The sequence below is a fragment of the Ursus arctos genome, unplaced genomic scaffold (assembly GCF_023065955.2).
Source record: "Ursus arctos isolate Adak ecotype North America unplaced genomic scaffold, UrsArc2.0 scaffold_22, whole genome shotgun sequence".
NCBI lineage: Eukaryota > Metazoa > Chordata > Mammalia > Carnivora > Ursidae > Ursus > Ursus arctos.
The window spans coordinates 24,342,000-24,366,873 of record NW_026622897.1 but is presented as its reverse complement, the minus strand read 5'-3'; the positions used below and the strand labels follow the sequence as shown (position 1 = coordinate 24,366,873).

Sequence of the window (24,874 nt, the reverse complement as noted above, 5' to 3'; positions counted from 1 at the left end):
CCAAACCAGCAAGAATCATCGATGGATGCTAAAAGCACTGGGGAAAAGATTGCCAGGGGAGCTCTGGGGGGCTTAGTCAGCTAAACGTGCGAATCTTGATTTTGGCTCAGGCCATGATCTCAAGGTCGTGAGATCAAGCCCCACATGAGATCAAGCCCCACAACAGTCTCCCTCTCCCTCTGCCCCTCCCCACACCCCTCTCTCTCTCCCTCTCCAAAAAGGAAAAAAAAAAAAAAAAAAAGGTTGTCAGGCAACAAGATACTCACACTGACTCAAAGTGTCACCCAAGATTATTCGTAACCAAGGTGGGGGGGGACGTTTATAAGGGATGAAAGCTGTGGACCCCGCCTTAACCAAGTGATCAGATATCCTCCCAGCCATTCCCACCAATGGGCTAGGACACAGCATCACCTGTTAGTGTTTTCTAGGAGGGGAAAAAAAACTCTAACCATAAAAAACAATAAAAAAATCCAAATTGAGAGGCATTCTGCAAAATAATGGGCCCCCACTTCTCAAACTTGTAATGCCATAAAAAAATAAAATAAACAAAATAAAGGCTTAGGGGAACTGTTATAGATTTAAGAGACTAAAGGAAACTAAGGACTAATACAGAGCACAACCTTTGACTAGATTCTAGATTTTTTTTAAAAGCTACAAAAGACAATATTGGGGCGCATAGAGGGACACCTGAAGCATGGAAGACGTGCTCGCCACTAGTACTGTGTCAACACTGTCGTTTCTGGAGGTGACCCCCAGATTGTGGGTATGGGGGGAGCTCTCTTTGTTCATGGGAGACATGAGCTGAGGTACTTAGGGGACAGATGTCGTCATGGCTGGACCCAACTTGGAGACAGTTCAGAAAAACATGTGCATTTGTAAAGAGAGAGAAAACAAATGTGGTAAAATTCAACAGGTAGTGAATGTAGATAAAGGGTACGAGGGTATTCATTGTCATTTTTCTCTTTCGTTATATTTACAACTTTTTTGTAGGTTTGAAAAATTTTCAAAATACAAAATTGGAAAATTAAAAAAAATGTAATTTCAAAATTAAAATAGAAAGTCTGCATGACAGAGAAAAGCAAAGACAAAGTTTCATTTTCTCTAACGTCTCAGGAAAGTCAAGAGGCTAGTGAAGTGGCCAGTCCTAAAATGTCCAGGCAAGGCACCTTCTCTCCTCCCGGCTCCGGACCTTACCTCCTCCTCGGCTTTCTCTCCCCCATCCCCCTGAAGCCCAGCTCACCTGCCCTCCGCTAGCCCCGCCCCCTCTAGCCCCGCCCCCGCTAGCCCCGCCTCCATCCCCTCCTTTCCGTTCCTGCTACCACCTCCCTGCACAAGCTCACACTCAGACCATAGCACTACCCTCCGAACCGGTCTTTTTGCCTCCGGTCTCTTTTTAATCTGTTGCTGCCAGATGAGAACTTCCTGAAAACTTCTTTTGTGAGAGCCGTTTTCAACAGCCTGAACTACCAGATCAGCCAGGCATTCTACACCTGCATTAATTCTGCCTTATCCTTCCTGACTTTTCTCCCAACCATCTACGGTGTTCCAGGAATTGCATGAGACCCAACCTTCAAGTGTACTGTGTCCTCGGGGAAGGAGCCATGAAAACCACCCATGACAGCACAGCATGGTGACTTCCAGAATGATGGGCAGTGGGCTACGGCAGAGCGGGATGGGATGGGAGGGGGTGGGGGGACAGGGTGGGAAAGTCATCCTCTTCCCCTCTGGCACTATCTGTCCGTGATCCCATCACCTGCTATAGACATCCCTTTGTCACCCTGTGCCCATGCTAAGCCCCGTGTCCCCACCCTCTTGCCAGCCCCATTCACCCAGCAACCCCAGCCCCTCTTTCTCGAAGCTTCCTCATTAAGGCTGCCACGATGGTCTTTTCTCTCCACTCTACATTCCTCAGTCTAGGACAGCCTTCGCCTATATGAGCAGACTCAGTCTCTAATCGTTAAAGGTACACATGCTCACCAGCAGTTGAGAGGCGAGGCGTGAAGTCCCAGCCACTGAAGTGCCCCGGGGATGCCATGTGGTTGGGAGGGCACTGGTGGTAGCCACGCCAAGCTCTCTTCTCACTGCTGACACGTCTTCTCATCCCCCAGGCAGCCCTTCAGCATCGGGCTGCCCATTTTTAGATGAGGACACAGACCCAGAGAGACTAACCTGCCCAAGATCACACAGCTAGTAAGTCGTGGACAGGACTGAACGCAGGCAGCCTACACTCCTAACCACGGCAACACCCCGCGAGCACCTGCCAACTCGGAAATGTGTCCGAGGTAACTGCACTCCGGATCCTTGCACACTTCACACCCACCTGCCTCTGCTCACACCCTTCTTTGTCTGGAAGGTCTGCATCACCTTGTCCAGATCAGGTTTCAGCACTCACATCAGTCACATCAGACACCCCTGCTCACAGAGGCACTCCTAAGTCTCCCTCCCCTGCCTGGGCGGGGGGCAGTTCTCCACTCCCACACACCGGGCCCAGGTAACCTGTGCACAGTTCCCGCACCGAACTGCCGTGTGTGCGCATACGTGTGTGTGTCCCCCCAGCCTGGGAAGCCTGGGAAGTGCGGGGAAGAAGACTTATTCATCTTTGTCCCCCGGTGCTCCTAACAGCACGGGGTGTCGAATGCGGTAATGCACTATGACTGGGCAGAAGTAAGACTGATGATCAAGAGAGAATGAAGGAAGAGGAAATGAGACATTCAGTGATGAAGGAAGAGAAAGCGGGAGAAGGAATAGAGCGCACAGGGCCATATACGGAGATCCTGGCTCGCCTGCTGAGGGTCTAGAAGCAGCGGGAGTGCAGAACACTGAGGATGCCGAGGGCCCCGGTCTCACTGTTCCCCACTAACAGGATTCCCAGGGGGAATGGCTCATTCCAGGCCTGGGCCAGGGAAAATACAAGACGAGCATACAGCACCTGGTAGGGCCAGAAAGCACGGAAGTGGCTCAAAAGAACAAAAGAACGGGGGCAGGTCAAAGGGCCACAGGAGCCAACCTGGAAGAGAGCGCAGTGGTCAAATCTGGCCCAACCTGAGCAACGAAGTCATATCATGGCATTGGATTACAACCCAAAGAAATGTAAATACATGTGAGGCCGTATGAATATAAACAGCTAACTAAATAAATAAATGGAAGAGAAGGGACAAAGCTTCCTCACAGAAGAATTCCAAATTGGCTCACTTCCAAAGAACAAAGCAAGGGGGAACTTCACCGGGAGGCAGCCTGGCAAATGCCATCTAACCAGCTGGGAAAGATCCACGTTACCAGGGATAAGTCAGGCTGGCATCCTGTGCCTGCCGACAGCATGTGATATTCTTTCCAGACACTCAGAAGCGCAGTCTCATCACGACAAGAACATCAGACAAACCCCGATGCGGGGCATTCTACAGGATACCTGGCCTCTGGACCGTCAAGACCGCAAAAACAAAGCAGGCCAACCGAGTCACTGCTGCGGATCGGAGACCTGGGACGGGGACAACAGTGCAAAGTGGTAACATGGCCTGGCTCCTGCAGCAGAGAGGATCTGAGTATAAACCCCACGGAATGCCACAAGAGCCTGCAGTGGTGTTCGTGGTGGGGCCCAGGGCGGGGGGTTCTCAGTGCTGACAGACGCACCCCGGTCAGAACAAGAGAAACTGGGTGTGGGTACTCGGGAACGCCATATTATCTCTGCAGCTAGTCTGGATCCCAAGACAAAATGTTTCTTTTACAAAATTCTTAAGTAAGCTCCCATCATCCCAAAAAGGAACCAAATCATTTCTGCCCAGGGTAGAGCAGAGCGTGAGAAAATAAGAGAGAGGACAGTCAGGCGGGACGAGGCTGCCCTTCAGCCCAGCAGGGCCCCGGGGACCACAGCACTGACCCCGATCCCTCCAGACCTCTGCGGTCCATCACGCATGCCTATGTGCACCTGCCTGGCCATGCTCCACGCCTATGCCTCGGGCCTCCTCGGTGCCCTCAGCCCTGTGTTTCCTGAGAGTTCACGGTGCTGCTTCTCTCCTACCTGCAGAAGGGTGACTGTGGCAGCCCAGTCACCTTCTCTCACAGCTGCCTCTGGCAGAAGGGTATGTGCGGGATCCCCAGGAAGGCCTGCTCCCCTCGGAGGAAGCTGTCCCACCAGACTCCCTCCAGGGCCAGTGGCCAGAGGGCCTAGGCCGGCTGGGACTAGAACACGAGGAGCCCCAGCTCTGGTCAGGCCACCTGCTCCTTGGCCCTGCACACTCCCCACCCCACCCCCCACCGCCATCCTGAGATGTCAGCATGACCCTTCCTTAGTGACCGCCCCTGTGCCAGGCTGGAGTCCACCTGTGGGCCCGAGGCTCCAATGAGCAGAGCGCACTGTGTGCCAGGCCCAGAGCTCAGGGTTTCTGGAGCACGAGCACGTTACTCCCGGGACTCCAAGGATAAGAATACACGGCATAATCATTCCTGCAGAAGAACCCGAGGCCCAGGAAGCGTGACTAACTTGCCCGCGGTCACCGGGCAAGCAGAGCTGGAGTGCAAATAGGAGTCTGACCCGGTCCCAAGGCGGCCCCGTGCACAGACTAACCACACACACCTTGGGACCCGCACACCTGGGCTCGAGTCTGACTGTGCCACTCACCACACCACACCCACAAGCACACGTCCTGACCTCTCTGAACCTCTGTTTCTGTAAAATGGGGACATAATCGGACCCGCCTAACTGAGTTGTTAGGAGAAGCACTGGGATACTGCTTTACAGAGAGGGAGCGCCTGTTATTAAGCCCCATCCTGGGGAGTCTGCCCCCCTTCCGGTCCTGGTCCTGTCCCAGCGCCCACCACCCTGGCATGACTTACACACAGGGGGCTTTCTGAGCCCAGAAAACACAGAGAATCCCTTCCACCCAGCGGCCCACCTGAATCCTCTGTCGTCGATGAAGCAGTGAGCTGCCGACACCATCCAGTTGGGAGAGATGATCGAAGCCCCGCACACGTGGCCCTGGCCCTGGACGTGGAGGCTGACCTGCCAGGGCCACTCACCTTCGTCTGCATTCGTGCCCCCGACAACCCGGGACTGCCTGGTGAACGACCGCAGCCCACAGTCTGGGAGGCACAGAAAATGCACACGTCAGAGAGTCAAGGTGGGGCACCGGCCCCAGGCCCTGGGCCAGCCTCAGCATGAGGCCATGTGAGGCAGTCGCCTTTTGGTGGGACCCTCTACAAATTATCTTCGAGACTCAGAGACCCCACTAACATTCACCTGGCCCCTCTCCCTGCTTCCAAACTCAAAACCCCCACACTCCCACCTCCTCATTCCTGCCCAAATGCATTTAGAGGCCTTCAGATATCTGCTGGTTTGCTTGGATTTAATCTGAGTGTCATTTGCCTAGATCTCCTTGCTGAATGCTGACGGGCACAGCTCCCAGAAGAAAGAGCGGATGGGTGATGTGAAGCCACAGGTCGGCTATAGCCGTGCTCGGATGTAACCTATGGCCAATGCTTCTGCAATACACATGAGGCCACAGGCGCCTGGGTGGTACAGTCGTTAAGCGTCTGCCTTTGGCTCAGGGCGTGATCCCAGCGTTATGGGATCGAGACCCACATCAGGCTCCTCCGCTGGAAGCCTGCTTCTTCCTCTCCCACTCCCCCTGCTTGTGTCCCCTCTCTCACTGGCTGTCTCTCTCTGTCAAATAAATAAATAAAATCTTAAAAAAAAAAAAATACACATGAGGCCGCAAACTGAAGCATGGATGCGCTGGGGGCAAAACCCTGCCAGCAGCTCTGCTCTGGTAAGCTGTGCCCTCTCTCCTCCAGGCAGGATGAAGTTCTACAGAGCAGGGGCCAACCTCGCACCTCAGCCAGGACGTCAGCTCTGCCACAGAGGCACTGACATGCTGGTGGCCCCAGGCCCTGCCTCGAGGATCACGGTGCCTCTGTGCCAATCAGCAAGGTCATCCTTTCCCCCAGGCAGACACGCCCCCACCAGGGCCCAGTTGGGTGAGTGAGGCACTGGCAAGATTTCTACCTCTCTATGTGCCTTGCACAGTGAACAACCTGCACAACTGTATGCAGCAGCTCTGCTCACCACAATCCTTCTCATCTGAGCCGTCGCTACAGTCCTCCTTCCCATCACACTCGGGGTTGCTCTTGCTCAAACAGAGCCCATTGTGGCAGCGATAGGTGTATGTGGTGCAGGCAACAGTTCTCGCTGTTCAAGAAGGAGTACAAGGGGCAGGGAATCAATTCCTTTGCAGCACCCAACCAGAAACCTGATAACCCATCCTCCTTATGCCCCTGTCCCAACCATCCACACCCATGTCCATGTTCTCCCAGCCTTGCCAAAGATTCTCCACCTTCCGGAAGAATCTCCCCCGACTGACGCACTTTCTCATTACATTTAACATCTAGGGTGGTTTATTAAACTTGGGACACCCTACAATGTGAGTGTGCTCACGGCTGTTTCCTTCCTTCCTGCTCCCCCCAGGCCTCACCGAGGTTACACGTGGCCTCATCCGACCCATCGCCACAGTTGTCCTTCCCGTCACACTGCTGGTTCTGTGGGAGGCACTTCCCATTGCCACACCTGAAGGTCTGAGCCGGACAGCCTGGGGGTGGGACGAACCAACACTTAGCAGGGGCTCGACGCCCCCCACTGAGGGTGGGCCACAGGGAGGCCGGCCAGCCCCAGCCCACACTCACTGCACTCCAGCTCGTCACTGTTGTCCCCACAGTCGTTCACGCTGTCACACACCCAGAAGAGGGGCTTGCAGAACTTGTTCTTGCACGTGAACTGGTAGGTGGCGTTGCATTCTAAAGGGAGCAAGGGGCAGCTAGGTCAGCTGGGCTCCGAGCCCTTGCTCTGACATCAATCATTGCTCACCACTTCCGGGGGAAGCAGGGGCGACCAGACAGTTGCGCGGGGACCCCTTTCCCTGCAGGGGTTGGGAAGAAGGAGGCTCTGGGGCACCCTGGCGTCCCTGGCTATGGAAGCTGAGCCCGGCACTGCAGAAACACTCTACCGCCTGCTCTGACAGAAGGCTGGCAGAGGGAGGGATGGGGTGTGAGGTCTACACGGGGCATGGGAGATGGGACAACGTCCAGGAGCCGGGCACGGCGCGGGCAGGGGACTCACGGCAGTTGAGCTCGTCGCTGTAGTCCGTGCAGTCAGCCCAGCCATCACAGCGCAGCTCATTCTGGATACACCTCCCCGTGTTACACATGAACTTACCCGGGCACGCTGCAGGGGAGAGGGCAGGCCTCAAGTCCGCCGCCACCAGCCCTGCCTGCTACAGCAGCTGCCCTCCCTCGGGGCCACCCTCACAGCCACACTGAGGACCAAACAGAAAACTCTTCTCCCCGTCCAGCCCTCGGTGTAGAGAGGCACGGGCTGCGGCTGGCACCGCAGGGCCCGGTCTCCCAGTCCCATCCAGTTGTGGCAAGTGGGGTGCCTGGAGCCTAGAGCTGGCACAGGAGGGCCAGCCGCAGACCCACCACAAGGGGTCCCTCCTGACCGCCAGTGACCAAACCCCAGGGAGCTCCAGACAAAGTGGAGAGAGGCTGGTTGGGTGTGCACTCGGTTCTCCTGCCCCGTGGCCTTGGCCGGCCACACCCCCAGTGCCAGGCTCCCCCTGCGGAGCACGCAGCAACCGGAGCTCAGCAGATCGAGGACCTACGCATCCCATCCAAGCGTTAAATGGCATCCTGAGGTTTCCTTAATTCTAAGGCCTTTCCCACATTTCCGTGTTTCTGAAATTGGAATGTGTCTGCCAAGTGATGTCGCGAGGCCAGTGACAGCGCTGAGGGTGGGTGGGGGTGAGGCTGGCCTGGGAGGCGGGGCCTGCACCTGCACGGGTGGGGAGTAACTTAGCAAAGGGCTTTGGTCGGCCAGTTACATTTTGGGTGGTGAGCCGTGTTGTTGCATTTTAACTTAAATTTGGATTCTCGTGTATAGTTAAAACGTCTTCCAAAAGGTGACTCTCTGGCATGGGGCTGAAAGAAAAAGTCACCGTAGATGCCGACGAATGGCTCCGCACACAGCAGGCCGGGAAAAGGTGGCCACCGAAACCGCCACATCTCTTAGAGACTGCAGAATTTTCAGAGCTCAGAGTAGCTCATGTGACAATTCCTGCCCCAGTATTTTCTCACGTGTCTCAGAATTACGCTGCTATTCCCTAAGGGGCTAAATGGCCACAAAGACAGCCACAGGGACTCTAGGGCACGGCCTGTACCAGCATTCACTGCCCACCTTTGTCAAGAAATGCACTTGTGGCAGCCTCTTATTTTACCCCTCCAAAGGCCACGGGAGTGATAGGCACCTTGCGTCCTGTGGTGTCTCAGAATCAGGGGAGCACAAACCTAGGAAGCTACAGAACACAGGGTTCGTCGTGGGCCAGTCCCTCTAGCCGGGTTCGTCCTTCTAGAGACGTGTACTCACGGTCACTGGAATCAAAGGAGAGGTACTCAGCCAGGAAACCCGTGTCGGTGTAGGACTGGTCAGAATGGAAACGGACAGTGATCTTGTTGCTCTTGCTGGCCACCACGAACTGGGGCCTCTCTCCGCAGTACCTGCAGGGCGAGGTCAACGGTAGGAAGGGGATCCGGAGGGGCTGGGGCACCCCCGCCCCCTCCAGCACCGGCCGCTCCAGGGCGCTCACTTCTCCCCGTTGACCTCCACGTAGTCCTTGGAGCAGGAGCCGGGGGGAACGTTGGGCTCCAACAAGTAGAAGAGCTTGAAGAGCACTTTCACATGTTGGTTGTTGGGCACCTAAGGAGGGAGAGGCTGCTGGGGGTCTGCTGCTTCCTCCCGCCTCCTGAACCCAGGGACACCGCGTGCTCTGGCCACGGGCACTGGGGGACCCTGGCACACGGCACAGCTGCTGCGTTTTTTGCTTTCCGACCCGTGTGGGCAATACGGAACCCACAGCAGGAGGGATTCGGGTTGGACGTTTGGAAGAACTTCTAGACTCAGAGGCAAGAGACACTCTTCTATTCCTAAAGAAAGCCGGAGGTCCTCCCAGCATCACTGAAGAAAAGCAGGCGAGCCGGGCCTAGCAAGTGCTTTCTCCACGCACATTCTGCAACTTCGTCTCTGAGAGGCAAACACCGTTACTCTCCTTTTACCCGGGAGCAAGCCGAGACGCTGACAGATGGAGGGACTGGCCCGAGGTCCCTCAGGCGGCCACTGATTAAGAGCTAGGATCTGAGGCTTCGGGGCGCTGTAAGAGAGCCCTCCTCCACCCTGCCCCGCCCGGCAAGGCTTTAGATATGTGGCATCTTGGGGCTGCGAAGGGAGCTTATCTCCCTCTCCGTGGCCTTCCTCTCTTGCCATCCTGAAGCGTCCCTCTCTCTCCTCCTCCCTCCCTCTCCCCCCCTTTCTGCTCTCACGGGCACCCTACCGCTCCTACCTCAATGTCCCACGTGCAGTTCATGTTGGGTGGGTAGTGGCCGGGATAGTAGGGGCTGCTAAATGTCCCATAGGGGCCACGTAAGTAGCCTCCACAGCCTGAAAGGAAAGGCAGGAGAAAAAGCGTGAGGATCGAGGACCCCGTGGCCAGGCAGGGAGGCCAGGGTTGGGGGGGGTGCCTGGCAGAGCCGGCCCACCCTTCTCTCAAGCTATGTGCCAGGGCACCCGCACAGTCCTCGACCCGTTGCTGGAAAGGCTGCGTGTTGGGAGTCCGACACTTTAGGAAGGGCTCCTGACCCACACGAGAGGCAAGAGGCCCTGTGGCTTAGGCTTCCACCCTCTGTCACCATCCCGGGGCAGTTCACCAGCCGAAGGGATTGGCCTGGGCCCCGCGGGCTCCGGCAGCCCCTCAGATCCGTCCCTCCTCTGCCCGCCGTGCCCCTCTTACTGCTCAGCTTAGGCAGCTGGAAGAACGTGGCCTCAAAGCCAGGGTGTCGCCGCTCGGTGTTGGTGATCAGCGTGACAAGCAGGACGTTCTGGGAGGAGAGGAAGGTCAGGTTGTAGGAGGGAGGGTAGGTGCCACACAGCCTGTGGGGGGGGCAGAAGGGGTGTGTGTTACCGAGAGCACGAAGAACCCCGGTGTCCCTAACCCTGGTCCCATCCACAAAAGGCCAAGGGTGGGGTCACTTCAAAGCCCCTCCCTGCATAAATGACCTGAGAAAGGATTTAGTTGTAAGACTGTCTTTGTTTAAAACAGCAAAAACGGGGCGCCTGGGTGGCACAGCGGTTGGGCGTCTGCCTTCAGCTCAGGGCGTGATCCCGGCGTTCTGGGATCGAGCCCCACATCAGGCTCCTCCGCTATGAGCCTGCTTCTTCCTCTCCCACTCCCCTTGCTTGTGTTCCCTCTCTAGCTGGCTGTCTCTATCCTGTCAAATAAATAAATAAAATCTTTAGGGGCGCCTGGGTGGCACAGCGGTTAAGCGTCTGCCTTCGGCTCAGGGCGTGATCCCGGCATTACGGGATCGAGCCCCACATCAGGCTCCTCTGCTGGGAGCCTGCTTCTTCCTCTCCCACTCCCCCTGCTTGTGTTCCCTCTCTCGCTGGCTGTCTCTATCTCTGCCAAATAAATAAATAAAATCTTTAAAAAAATAAATAAATAAATAAATAAATAAATAAATAAATAAATAAAATCTTTAAAAAAAATAAAATAAAACAGCAAAAACTCAGAAACCTCAAATGTCTGACCACAGAAGATTCATTCAACTAGGGATTAAATAATAACAGTAATAGTAACAGTAACAGCCGTGCCACCTAGGAATATGCCAGGCTGCTATTCACTCAGCTGCTCTTCTTAACAACTCTACTAAGTACATACTATAACCCCCCCCATTACAGACAAGGAAACCGAGGCACAGAGAGCTGAAGCGGCCCAAGGATCCACAGTTAGTAAGTGGCTGGGCTGAAAACAAAACTCGGGGGCATCAAGGCTCCGGAACCCACGCAGCCAAGGACTGTGTGTCACGTTACGCAATCACTACAAATGACAGGAACCAGCTCACGGATTCGGAAAGCTCATCACGATAGACTCCAGTTTTAGGAAGCAGAGAGCGAGACCAAATGTGCCCCACAATCCTATTTTTATTTTTATTTATTTTTTTTTTTTAAGATTTTATTTATTCATTTGACAGAGATAGACACAGCCAGCGAGAGAGGGAACACAAGCAGGGGGAGTGGGAGAGGAAGAAGCAGGCTCACAGCAGAGGAGCCTGACGTGGGGCTCGATCCCATAACGCCGGGATCACGCCCTGAGCTGAAGGCAGATGCTTAACTGCTGTGCCACCCAGGCGCCCCTCCACAATCCTATTTTTAAATCTATACACAAACATACCCATACACAGCAAAAGGCCGTGGAAGAACGCACACCACGAATCTCGCAGCGATTCCTTCTAGATAGTAGATTGTGACTGAGCTTGGTGCTCTTTGTGCACGTCTACTTCCCAGTTTTTCCTTTCAAAGCCACGTGCTGACTTTGTGGTACAAGTCATAAACTACTGAGAGGGAAAGAAACCCTGCAGAGAAAGGGCGTTCAGACTGGAGCCCTGGCTACTGAGCTGTGGCGGCAGATGGCTCTATCCTGTTTGGAGCCTGAATTCTAGCCCATTATTTATCACGAAACGTCTGCCCAGCTCATTTCTGCAGACGGCGAGAGAGGGCTCTGGGCCACTGAGTCAGGGAGAGCTGAGGAGGGGGCAGTCCACCCCCACCCGCAGCGCTGCGAGAGGCGCGCTCCACCCTGGCAGGGGGATGACCATCTGGGCTCCCCACCTCCTCAGCAGCTGTTCGATGCCTTCTCATTTCCCATAATCCTGCTGCTTTGGCCTCGGGGGCCTTGCTGACTCCAGAGACACTGCCGCTCCCAGGACTAGCCAATTCCCAGAAGAGAGTCAAGACTCACCCTTGGGCAAGCCTTTCACATGCAAACCCCTCAATACAAAGACCACGCCCCAACCACCTCCTCCATGGGGCTCTTTCCTCCAGGCCCTCATCACCCCACGACCAGGTGCCAGACAACCAGAGACAGCCCTGTGCCCCAGAACCCACTAGAACTACTCGAACCAGCCAATCCTAAACCTGCATACACGGCCTGGCCTTGCCTTTCCTGGAAACCACGACAAAGGCTCTGGCCCCTCTTTCCCCCTAGCCCCCTCTGCCTCCTGACTGACCCTGGGGCTTCCGCATGTGGCCCCACACCTGGGGACTGTCCCTCCTCTTGGGAACTGTCAGTAACAAGCTACCTCTTCAATGGCAGCCGTCTCCTGATCCATCGGCCTCAACATAAGTGAGTATAATAAAGTGGGGTCTGCATCTCCACTCTGGTGAGGAAAGGAAGTGCACCCAGCTTGCGGGGCCCCAAGGGGCCAGTGATCTTCCTCACCCTGGCCGTGGTTGATGAAACCGCCCCTGAGCTGCTCTGCGGGAGCTCACGCTGGGGACCACACACACCTGATCCCTGTTGCCTGGAAAGTGTGCGGGGGCCTCGAGTCCCACAGTCTATCTCCAGCCCACACTGCAATGCCCTCTGCGGGCAGCCGCCGAGCCCCCCCAGCCTGCCTCCACGCCCCCAGGACACTCACTGCACCACGGCACGGGGCTCCACAGGGCTCAGGGTGTCATACACCATGACCACGTCACTGCCACGGTCGTCACAGGACGCGACATCAAAGCTGTGGAAGGTGAGGCTCAGCACGAAGTCAGCATCCCCCCGCAGGGTCCACTGGCAGCGGGCCCGAGCCGGGTACGGGCTGTCGGGGAAGCCGGGCGTGGTGAAGCGGGTCAGCTCCCCGCTCCGGGCGTGCAAGGCGAAGCTGCAGCTGTCTGTGTGGGAGACAGAGAGGCCGTGGGGGCGAGTGATCCCGAGCCTCCCTGGCGGTGCACCCAGGCCTGGCCCCTCTGAGATGTCCAGGCTGCCCTGGACCCGGGAGAGACCAAAGAGGGGGCTTCTTGTGGCCTGGGAGAGGCGGGGGGGGGTGTGTGTGCATGATTTGGGGGACCCCCTTGACTGAAGGGGCATCTGACCACATCCCTCCTCTTCTCTGGGAGGGCATGATACTTACTGTCCTGGGCGGTCTGTACTGTTCTGGGGTCAGTGGCTGAAGAACAAAAGAAGAATGAAGTATTTACTGACATGGTCAATTTCCTCATTCCTGCTTCCTTATTCCCCTAGAGGGAGGTGCCGGGCCAGCAGGTGCACTGGCTCGGGAGTGCTGTTTCCCCAACGGTCCAGGGCCTGGCCCTGCTCCACCAAAGATGGGCCCAACAAATGCCCACCCTTGTGTCCCTGTACTCACGAAAGGCCACCACGGAGGTGAGCACGAAGGAGCTGAAGGTGCGGGCACGGGGAGGCAGGGTGACCACACGCTCCTCAGCCATGGCGCGCTCGGCCTCCTCCACCAGGTACGTGGGGATGCTGAACTCGGACCAGTAGTAGGCGATGATGCTGCCCTCGCTGGGGGAGAGGGGTGAGCCTGAGGCGCGGCGTGGCGGGGGGGGGGCCCACTGGGCATCCCACCTGTCCCCACACTCTCCCAGATGCCAGGCACAGATGGGACGGCTCAGGCCCCCCAAGAGCCCTTCCTCCAGGCAGGGGCCCACCCCAGATTCTTTTATGCTTCACCACCTTTTGATCCCTTAAGCCAGAGATCTTGCCCCTTTACCCCCTACTCTCAGTCTCACGCCCAACCAGACGCGTTCCAGGGCCGGCTCGGGTTTAGGAGTGGGAAAGCAGCCTTGGGTGGTGGACTCACCTCTCCCCCTAGCTCGGGCACACCGAGTAACAAATTCTCAAGTCCATCCCCTCATCTCGGAGAGGGGACGAGAATGCCACCTGCCACACGGCATTCATAAGGACTAAATTAAACTAACAAAATCAAAAGCACTTTTGAGATAAAGTCTATTTTTAAAAAAGCATGTCGAAGGCTGGTTGAGCAAGGAAAATATGAAGACTCACTGAAGCCTTCCAAAGCCAAATCTGGAAAAGTAACAAACGGTCACCACCATCACTGAGTGGTTTCTGTGGCAGACGCGCCACCTGCACTGGCCCGCATCACCCCGGCAACGCCCCTGTGGTTACCCCTGCCTGGGAGACAGCAGGACGCAGCGAGCGCTGAGGGAAGAACGGGGCCCGGCGCCCTGCTCCCCAAGCCAGACCTCGTGGCTTCATCGTCCCACAGTCTGAACTCTCTGCACCCCCACCACACGGCACCGATCCCCCCAGCCTCCTCCCCAGCACCCACCTGAAGGCAGTCACGGCCGACTCCTTGTGGTAGGGGCCCAGGGAGGGCACCCCTCTGTACAGCAGCTTCAGCTGAGGGAAGGAGGGAAGGCTCACGGCAGGCCGGAGAGCGGCAACAAGCCCCGGCCCCGGCCCGCGCCGCTCCCTCCCTCCGGGGACCAGGGCGCCCCCTCCCCAGGAGCCTGGAAGCCCATGCCACCTGCCAGCCCAGGGATCTGGGGGGAAAGGGAGCCGTGTCCTCTCGGCCCCGGGTGAGGGTGGGAGTGCCAGGGCAGACAGCAGGGACAGGGCTCCCTGCCCAGCGGCCGGACTCACCGCTTCTTTCACTTTGTTGGCCAGGTTTGCAAACTCTGTGGAGTTGGAGTTCTCATAGGCATCCAGAAACTTCTCGTTTGTGATCCTCAGGTAGCCATTGAAGACCTTCTGAACCCGCACGTTCCGGTCTGTGGGAGACCAGAGAAGGAGGGTGGTCAGAGGAAGCGACGCTGGGCCCCCGTTGTCCTCAAGCTGCCCTCAGCAACCCCCGGGGAGCGAACGCCAGGAGGCGCCGGTGGACACATGAGCCTCTGGGCCAACACGCCTTCCTGTGGCTTGAAAGAGCCTGGGGACACAGAGCCCTGGACCCTGCCCCCAGCCGAACACTCCGTTCTCTCCCTCGTGTGCCCCGCAACCGGTAGGCCCCGCATCTGTCCCCTGAGAGAGGAGGTACAGCCACCCCCAAATCACCCGCCCCAGAGCCAAGCCCTGGCTTTACTCACACTGGAAGTGCCACACCAGGACACAAGCCACGACAGAGAGCAAGAGTAAACCGACCAGCACGGCCACCAGCACCACCCAACGCTTCGGGCCCCGCTTCTCAACCTTCTTCGTGTTGTTGACCGGCAGGAACTCCACGCCTTCCTCCACGCCGTTCATGCTCTGAACAGAGAGACGCAAGGCAGCTCAGACACTCTCACCTCGACAGCCTCCCCGGCCCTGCTCGGGGGAGACTGTTTACCCTCTGCAAGGCCCAGCCTGGAGAGAAAAGCAAGGAGAATCGAGAAGAGGCCTTCTCATCCATGCATCCCCGGGTCTGGGCAGCACCACGCACTATTGCTTACGAACTGACAGTTTAAATGAAAACGAAACAAGCGGGCTGCCTAAAGCCGGTCATGGAGGCTTCTCCACTGCAGTGAATCATCTTTGACGCAGGTGGATGCCCGTGTGTGGGGAGAGGGGGCCGAGCCCGGGGCTGTGACTGGCCACCACCTGTCAGCGTCCCCAGGCAGCCCCGCCCGAGCTGACCCAGCCCTGGGGTGTGGTGCAGAGAGCCCCTGCCAGCTTCAGTCCCCACTGGTCATGGGGGGGGGGGGAGCCTATGGGCCGCACGGAAACCGTACACCCCACCCAGCGGCCTTGCTCTGACAATGTTTAACCAGCCCAAAGTCAAAAGGCAGTAAACCGGGGCAGCGCTGCCATGCCACTGTGGACCCAACCAGCCACTCTGTTCCTCCCCGCAAGTGTCCCAGGCCGGAATCTCAAGGTGACATGAGGCCAGGTCTCTACTGGAATCCACACCCAGTCTCACCCTGAGAGCGGGAAAAGCAAAACTTCCAGCACACAGGACGGCAGCTTACCGAGGCTCCTCCCAGTCAGGGGCTCTCCAGGAAGAGAGGAGTATGAATGTGGCAGGTGGGGTGTCTACTGGCAGGTAATGACAGAGAGTTGAACTGCTCGGCACTATGACACACCCTCCGTCTGCCCTAAACCCCGGAGGGGAGCTCTGCCCTTTCAGCTTTAACTACCTCAGACCCACTCCGAAAGGGGATGTGATCACAGCCACAGCCCCCACCCCCAAATTCACAGACGCGGCCATTTTAACAGTTTCCAGACGTGGTTCTTCCGGTGTCCTCCTCATGCTCTCAACGAAGTGCTTGAACTGACATTTCTCGAGTTGTCACATTGAAACATCATCTATTAACGTCACCATTCTAAGAGTCTCCCCATTCCTGCCACCCTGGCTACTCCTATTTCTGTTTCATAATTGGTTATTTTTGTGACTTTAATATTGCATACACAAACACACCCCATAGCTAGCTCTACTTTAGTCATCATACCGCAATATATAAATATATCAAATCAACATGTTCTATACCTTACACAGTGTTCCACGTCAACCGTATCTCAATAAAGGAAATTTTTAAAAAGGAAAGAAACACAGCCCAGAGACGACCACTTAAAATGCTTTCATGATCTGCTTATTGTGGAATTTATCTCCATATTTCTAAATAATAAGCCAATACCACTCTCTCTTGATTCATCTATTTAAAATATAAGCACCTGACTTCCTATTATGATAATGTGAATTTTAAGATCCTTCTTTCTCTCTGTCTCGCCCATCCTCCCAATAGTTATAGGGCTAAAGTGTTGGGTTGTTTTTTTTTTAAATTATATCCATGCTCCATATTTTCATTACAGTTGACCCTTGGAGGGTTAGGGGTATCGACCCCCCTACACAATCAAAAATCCACATGTAACTTTTGACTCCCCCAAAACTACTCATAGCCCACTATTGACCAGAAGGCTTACTGATTAATTAACACGTATTTTGTATGTTATATGTATTATACACTGTACAATAAGGTAAGCTAGAGAAAAGAAAATGTTAAGAAAATCATAAGAGAAAATACATTTATAGTACTAAACTGTATTTATAAAAAAAAAAAAACGCATATAAGTGGGACCACACAATTCAAACCTGTGTTATTCAGAGGTCAACTGTACTACTCTTTGAAAATATTGTTCACTATTGTTTCTTTCCCAGTACAACTAATTTGTTTCTCTTGCTGCAAAATTCATTTACTTGGGTTTCTTTTTAACATATACCCAGGTCTTTCTATACAATCTAAGAGCTCTGTAATACTCTTCTATCTTCCACATATAAAGTCTGTCAAATAACCTCCCACTTCCTTTTTTCCTAGAAGCTTCCCTCCTAGAACCCTCTGCCCTTTCCTAGAGCTGTTGTCTGGAACTTCCTTCAGTATCACCCTGGGAATTTCCTTCCTCTCCCTCTTGTGTTAAAACCCCTGTTTCCTGGATTCCATCTCTTCATCTTTCTTGGCTTACTTCATTTTGGTGGAATACATACTTCAGCAGCTTCCCAAGAGGGAAAATTTTTGAGACTTTGCATGTTTCGGAGTACCTTAACTCTGTACACGCATTTGCTGATAGTTTAGCTGGGTACAGAACTATAAGTTTCAAGTAATTGTCACTTAAAATTTTGAAGGCTCTATTGTTTTTTAGCTTTCAATTTTGCTTTTGAAAAGTAAGATAACAGTACAAATCCATTATTTGTTATTCATAATTTGTTATCCCTCTCCGAAAGCCTTGAGGATGTACTTTGAATTGGGTCTTTAAATTTCATTATGCTGAGCTCTCTCCACCTCCCCTTTGAATTTGGAAATTCATATCTTTCAGTCTGGGAAACTTTCTTGTACAGGCCTACCTTGTGTTATCATGCTTTGCTTTATTGTACCTCACGGATAATGCACTTTTTACAAATTGGAGGTTTGTGGCACTGTGTGTCAAGCAAGGCTATCAGTGCCATTTTTTCAACAGCATTTGCTCACTTCCAGTTTCTGTATCACATTTTGCTAATTCTTGCAATATTTCAAACTTTTTCATTATTATCATATCCATTATGGTGATCTGTGATCAGTGATGATTACTCACTGAAAGCTCAGATGATGTTTGACATTTATTAGTGATAGAGTATTTTTAAATTCAGGTATGTACATTGTTTTTTAGACATGATGTACACTTAATAGACAACAGGACAGTGTAAACATAACTTTTATAAGCACTGGGAAACAAATTCATTCGACTTGCTTTATTGTGACATTTGCTTTATTGCAGTGAACCCACAATACCTCCAAAGTATGCCTGTATTTTTTCTTAAATTATGTCTTCCACTTCATTTTCTCTAGTCTTTCTGCAATTCCTATTATATTGATTCTCTGCTTATACTTTCTCTGCTATTCTCCATCTCATTGTTTTTTAGGGTTTTTTAAAAGTAATCTCTACACCCAACATGGGGCTCAAACACATGACCCCAAGATCAAGAGTCACAAGTTCTACCAACTGGGCCAGCCAGGCACCCCCCCTCATTTTTTTTTAACTTTTTCAATGAATTTTTCATTTCTGCTGTTAACTCATTTCCAAGAGTTCTTTCTTGTTCTCTGAATTTTCCTCTTTCTTGTTCTCTGAATTTTGGATGCAAAATCTTCTCATCTTTATATCGCTATTGAGTGCCTTTTTTCTGTTTTTGGTTTCCTTTTTCATGTTGAAAACTTTTCTTAAATGCCTCAGGGTGTTTGGTTGTTCATTCATGTTTAGGAATGAGGTCCTAAAGGCAGTTTGGAACCTCTGTGTGCGTGGTTTGCCACAAGTGGCTTTGCTGTAGGCTATAATTAAGTGGCTAGCCAGGTTTTTTTTACTAGGCACTCCCAATTGTTAAGCTTTGTCTATCTTTTCTATGGGATGGTTTAATTGCTCCAGAGAATAATTTTCTAATCTCCTGGATAGAGTGATTCACACCCAGCCACTAGCATTCTGAAACATGTAAGAGAATAGGCCCTTGACTATTTTTCACCCCTCACTACAGCCTTCCTCTCTGTACCTAGTGTCCTTAAGTCTAGAGAAATCAATTTCCCATCCCTATGGGGGGTTGGGGGGTAGGGGAATGTTTGTTTGGGATCAAAGTGGGGATCTGGGGATTTCTAACAATGCCCTTCCCTAGCTCTCCTCTGTCTCATAGCCTGAGCCCAATTCCTGAACCTGGGAGAGGATATTATTAAAGAATACTGTAAGAATATTTCCAAGAGCTAAAGAGAGGCAGATATCTTTAAATTCAAAGGGCTCATTGAATAGTAAGAAAGATAAATGAAAAAGCATGCTTAACTAAATATATCACGATGAAATTTCAGGACACCAAGGATAGAGGAGATCCTTTGCATCTCTCCCTGGTATTTTTCCCCCTCTCATATTTTACATTTCTTTGTCATTTGGTTCTATTCTGGGATTTTTTTAATTTACTCTTGTGAACCTTCTATGCAATTTTAAAAATAGCTTCACTGACATAGAGTTGACATAAACTGTATGTATTTGAAGTGTGCAATTTTTGCAGATATCTATACCCATGAAGCCATCATCACAACCAAGAGAATAAACATATCCATCATCTTCAAAAGTTTCCTCTTGGCCCTTCTCTCCCATTCCTCCCTGATTCCTTTTCCAGTCCCAAAGTAACCACTCACCTGCTTCCTATCAGTAAACACTAATCTGCTTTGTTCTAGAACGTTATAGAAATGGAATTATACAGCATGTACTCCTTATCGTCTGGCTTCTTTGACTCAGCACAATATTTTGAGATTCATCCATCATATTAGGTTTATTACGTTAACAGTGCATTCGTTTCTATTCTTGGGTAGTGTCCCATTATATGGATATACGATGATTTGTTTACCTATTCATCTGTTGATGAACATTTGGGGTTTCTAATTTGAGGCTATTCCAAATAAAGCTGCTATAAACATTCCTGTACAAATCCTCATATTGGCATATGCTTTCACTTCTCTTGGATAGATACCTATGAGTGGGATAGCAAGTTTGCAGGACAGGTGTATTTTTAACTTTGTAAGAAGCCGCCAAACTGTTTCCCAAAGCGACTGTATCATTTTACATTCCCCTCAGAAGCATACGAGGACTCCCCATTGTCCACATCCTATCCAACATTTGGTATGGTCAATCTTTTTCATTTTAGCCATTCTAATAGATATAGAGTGGTATCTCACTGTGCTCTTAAGTTGCTTTTCCCTGATGACTAATGATGTTGAGCATCTTTTCATGTGCTTAAATTGCCATCTGTTTGTCTTCTTTGGAGAAGTGTCTTTTCAAATCTTTTCCCTAGTTTTTAAAATTGGTCGGCTTATCTTCACATTACTGAGTTTTAAAAGTTCTTTCCATATATTCTGGATACAAGTCTTTTAACAGATACGTAATTTGCAAAGATTTTCTCCTAGTCTGTGGCATATATTTTCATTCTCTTAACAGGGTCTTTTGAAGAAGAGATTTTCATTTTGACAAAATTCAATTTGTCAAGTTTTTCTTTTATGGACTGTGATTTTGGTGCTGTATCTAAGAAATCTTTGCCTAATCCAAAACAACAAAGATTTTCTCCCATATTTTCTTCCAACAGTTCTCGGTTTACATTTGGACCTATAACCCATTTTGAATTTAAAAAAATTTTATCTGGTGCAAGGCCTAGTGAAAGGTCTCTTTCTTTCTTTGTTTCTTCCTTTCTTTTTTCATATGGATATCCAATTGTTCCACTATAATTTGATGCACAGACCATCCTTTGCCTACTGAGTTGCCTTTTCACCTTTATCAAAAATCAGTTGTCCAGGGGGCGCCTGACTGGCGGTTGGTAGAGCATGCAACTCTTGATCTCAGGGTCGCGAGTTCAAGCCCCATGTTGGGGACAGAGCTTACTTAAAAACTAAAAAAAACCCCAGCCCTGCTGTAGAGCAAAGCTGTCAGCATTGGGGCTGCCAATGGCAGGGCCTTGGTTATCCCTGCAACATGAATTCTGGGGCTCCACTCAGCCCAGATATGCTGTTTAATCAATAACTAGACTGCTTCCTTTTATAACCCTACTCTATTCTTAGGCAGTCTTAGGTTCCATTCTTAGGCATATTAAAGATCATCCTGCCTAACCCAGTCACCTTATTGATAAGGAAACTGAGGCTGACAAAGAGGGAGTGACCTGTCCAAAGTCGCAAAGGCAGTGAGGTCAGTAAAGCAGCAAAGTCGAGACAAGAGCCATGTCCTTCCAACCCCACATGGGGTTTCAGGCCTGCACGTGGAAGAAGCTCCCATCCAGCAGGTCTTAACTGTATACATAACCATCTCTCCACATATACCAATCTCTCTGCAGGGCCATAAAGCCAACGGAAGACAAAGTATGCCAGTGCCTGTTTCTGCCTCTCCTTTCTCTCTTTCATAAAAGTAAACACATCAGCAGGTGCACACAAAATCTCAGTGCCGTGAAGCCAGGTGATTGCTTATCATGAAGAGAGATAGAGGCCACGTAACTCTGGCGGCCAATTCCCACCGGCCAGAGTCCCCAGAAACAGGATGGCTCAAGGCCAGCTCAGTCGAGAGAGCAAAGAATGACTTCCCCAAGGACAGATGCACATAAAGGGCGTGGAGCATACAAAGGAAAACCCGAGGGGCAGGTTGCAGGGACAAGATCAGATTACCACCATTTCCATCCAACTTTCTGGAGGAAACAGGGGGTGCAGTCCAGAAATCCAGGGACTGTCCAAGGAAAATGACTTACAAAAGGTATTTGATGATATAGGAAAGACTCTTACAGTCACCTGACTCCCATCAAGTAAAAAAATCACCAGAACTGAAAGCTAAATGCTAAGCAAACAAAACCTAGTGTCCAAATCAACCAAAAAATCCTCCACTTTGAAAGGAATCTTCTCCTGGGTCCCCTGTCACCAGCTCCAATTCTCCAGGTCCCACCCTCCCACGGGCTCCAGGGAGAAGCAAATCCAAAGCCAGAACTTGCCATTGGTAGCTCAGAATGTGCTCTTCACTAGAGAAAAGCAACTGGAAGTGTGTATATTTGTAAACAGCAAAAATAACACTGACTATCCAAAAATCTACCCAAGATTTCAATCAGAGCGGATGGGGAAAAACAGAATTAATCTTCATGCCAGACTTTTTTTGTTTTGTTTTGTTTTTTTGAAGTTTGTTCCTCATTTGGCTACAGCTGGGTGGGACCTGATGGGAAGGCCGGATAGGAAACTAAACACCGAAGAAGTCACTCGGAGTCCTGGGATGACATGACACAACAACTGGTAATCTGCTTCTGCTGCTGAAGGTCAAGATCAAGGGCAGAGGTGATGTCACTGGCTGGAGACACAGGTGTTTTGCTCCGACCTGAGACGAGGACAAGGGTGGCTGGCTTCATGTGACACCGCCAGCTCTGTCGCTAACTTGTGGCAGATGCTCTCCCCCTCCAGCTTCCGTGGCTAGTGTACCCACCACCAGATGAGATGGGTCCCAATTCTGAGATGTCATCACCACCAGCACAGTCGTGCAACATCCGTCAGATTGTTCGAACAGGAAAGCACAGTAGGAGCCTCTGTAATGGTTTTCCAAGGTGAGGAGGTATTCTGTAGCACTCGAAGAAGCCCTCCTTTGCAAGGAGCAAGACAAAGCCAGCATCACTCCCCGGGGCCCCTGGGATGCCAGTTCAAGTCCGATCCTGGCCAAAGTCCCCAGAAACACAGCACGGTGCAAAGTCACCTGGGACAACAGAGCAGGGGATGACCTCCAGACACTAGCACTGTACTGGTCATCCTGGGCGATGCTGAGCACACACGTGCACAGAACCGACCCACCAAAGGTGACCCTGGAGACAGGCCTCTTTTTCCCATTGCTGATTAGGAAGGGAGGTGGGTCCCTGCTTAGCTGGGCTCTCTCCAAACTCGGCCGCTGTGGACAGAGAACGGCCAGCCCATGCACAGGCTCCCTGAGGGCAGAGACTTCCCAGCGACCAGCACAGAGTGGACACTTGATTTGTTCATCACGGGATGACCGAGGGGACAAATGAGAAGGGAAAGAAAGCCCACAGTGAAATCCTCCACCCACTCACCACACTGAGGCAATCGATCCCACAGAAGCTAGAGTCTCAAGAAACCCACGAGAGGCTCCGGTTCCCATGGTCATACCACTTCAGCATTTCCCAGGCTTGTCAGGTCATGAAAAATCATAAACGAATAAAATAAAGCAAACACAGTGCTTGCCCGGCATCCAGATTCCCAAGCCCCTCTCTGATGCGGGAGGTCAGGGGCAGGGCCCTGGGATCTGCAAGTTTAACAAGACCCCGGACAGTTCGAGAAACGCCACCTGCCATTTCCCAGAGGCTGCCTGCCTGGCTCGCCCACTTGCCATCGCTGTGAGAGGGGCCCGCGAGGTTGAGTTTCACCCGCCCGATTTTTCACCACCAGCGTGCAAGGAACCTGCTCTACGGGCCGGGCTCTGCTTCTCGCCCGGGGACCCTCCCACAAGAGGGTCCCAGAACAGGCCATCAGCATCACCCCAAAGTCCCTGAGGCTGCGACCCGAGCTCCTCAGAGAGGCGCACTCCCAGCCAAAGCCGGCTCAGCAGTGGCAGACTCCCTAAACCCTTCCACTTTTTGGTGCCCAACCCTCTCACCCTCGCCCTTTGACCCCATCCCTTTCCTCAGCTGCCCCACCAGAAGCAGCTGCTGGAAAACCGGTGAGGCTTCAGAGCCTCAAGGAGGATCCAGAATTACCCGTGTATCTGTGACCCCAAGCCATGTAGGGGAGCAAAAAGCTGACCCACAGCTCACGGTTTCTACTGAAGGAAGTAAGCCACAACTCTGTCCACCTGGTCAGAGCAGGAAGGAAAGTCCCCCGGGGCCTGACTCAGCCACCGTGGGCGCTCTGTCTGCACAGAAACTCAGCAGTCTTCTCACAGCCAGTATCTGGCTGCTGCAAGCGTCACACTGTGTCCGCTTCCCAGCTCCCTGCACCGCCCAGACCCTGCCCACTCAGCTGCAAGCCCGGGACCCCTGCAGCAAGACCCCATAAGGGAACAGAAAACAGACTGAGGGCAGGACCACCAGATCCAAATCCCTTCTTTCCTTTTCGAGGGGTTGGGTTGGATATCACGTGGATGAGGGGTCAGGCCTGAGAACTCTGAGCCACAGGGCAAATATGTCTCACTGTGCCTCAGTTTTCCCCTCTAAAAAGTGGGTTAATAACCCCTTACAGCCTCCTAAGTAGAGGTGTTGTAAAACATAATTAGTTGACTCCTGCTAATGACAGAGGCCTCCCTACTCTCGCCCTTCGATTCTCATTTCTCCACCCACAGTCCATCCACCTGCCTAAAGCGACCAAGGCCCATTCCTCCCTCTGGTCTGGTCAAACACCTGGAGTTCAAGTTCAAAACATTACAATGAAATAAACAAAACAACCGTGCAGCCTCAAAGGTAGCCCGTGTCCCCTGCCGTCTTGCCACTCGCCCCTGATCAAAAGCACCAGGAAGGACTCATGCTCCTGTCCCAGCTCCCACACCTCCCCTCCTCTCCTCTGAGGAAGGCAGGGACTGGCCTGGGGGAGAGAAGAGAGCCCTCCTAGGGACCTCTGCACCCTCTCACAGCCTAAAGGCAACTCACCTAGCAAAGACATCAAGTCTGCCATCAACTTACATTCTAGGCTTCCATCTACACGTCAACTTTCCCGTCATTTCCAAAACATTTTTTAAAACATTAAAATCCATTTCAGGGGCGCCTGGGTGGCTCAGTCCATTGAGCAGCTGCCTCTTGATTTCGGCTCAGTTCATGATCTGGGGGTGGGGGGGGGTCCTGGGATGGAGCCTGCATCCGCTCTGTACTCAGCAGGGAGTCCACTTGGAGATTCCCTTTCCCGCTCCCTCTGCCCCTTCCTCCCCCTCTCAAGTAAATAAATAAGTCTTTTTAAAAATCCATTTTGAATGCAATTTTTTGCAGAACCTCAAAATAATAAAATAATAAACAGACTGGCTCAAGTAGCCTCAGGACCCAGAGGGTGTCCAGACTACTCCTTGAACACTGCCCTGAAGGTCTGTGACAGGTTTCCAAGCCACGG

General features: G+C 52.3%; 1 protein-coding gene across 1 annotated transcript in view; it reads right to left on the bottom strand.

Moving 5' to 3' along the window:
* ST14 (ST14 transmembrane serine protease matriptase) overlaps positions 1–24,874 on the bottom strand; it is a 37,562-nt gene that overhangs the window by 2,485 nt on the left and 10,203 nt on the right. Inside the window, exons 2-16 of the mRNA XM_026505391.4 lie at positions 14,927–15,086; positions 14,484–14,611; positions 14,170–14,240; positions 13,225–13,382; positions 12,991–13,026; positions 12,511–12,751; positions 9,825–9,964; positions 9,378–9,475; positions 8,628–8,737; positions 8,408–8,538; positions 7,106–7,210; positions 6,673–6,783; positions 6,465–6,578; positions 6,059–6,181; positions 4,890–5,076 (exon numbers count right to left, since the gene is read on the bottom strand). Of these exons, the coding sequence (XP_026361176.2) occupies positions 4,890–5,076; positions 6,059–6,181; positions 6,465–6,578; positions 6,673–6,783; positions 7,106–7,210; positions 8,408–8,538; positions 8,628–8,737; positions 9,378–9,475; positions 9,825–9,964; positions 12,511–12,751; positions 12,991–13,026; positions 13,225–13,382; positions 14,170–14,240; positions 14,484–14,611; positions 14,927–15,086 (1,913 nt within the window). The remainder of the gene's footprint in view (positions 1–4,889; positions 5,077–6,058; positions 6,182–6,464; positions 6,579–6,672; positions 6,784–7,105; positions 7,211–8,407; positions 8,539–8,627; positions 8,738–9,377; positions 9,476–9,824; positions 9,965–12,510; positions 12,752–12,990; positions 13,027–13,224; positions 13,383–14,169; positions 14,241–14,483; positions 14,612–14,926; positions 15,087–24,874) is intronic.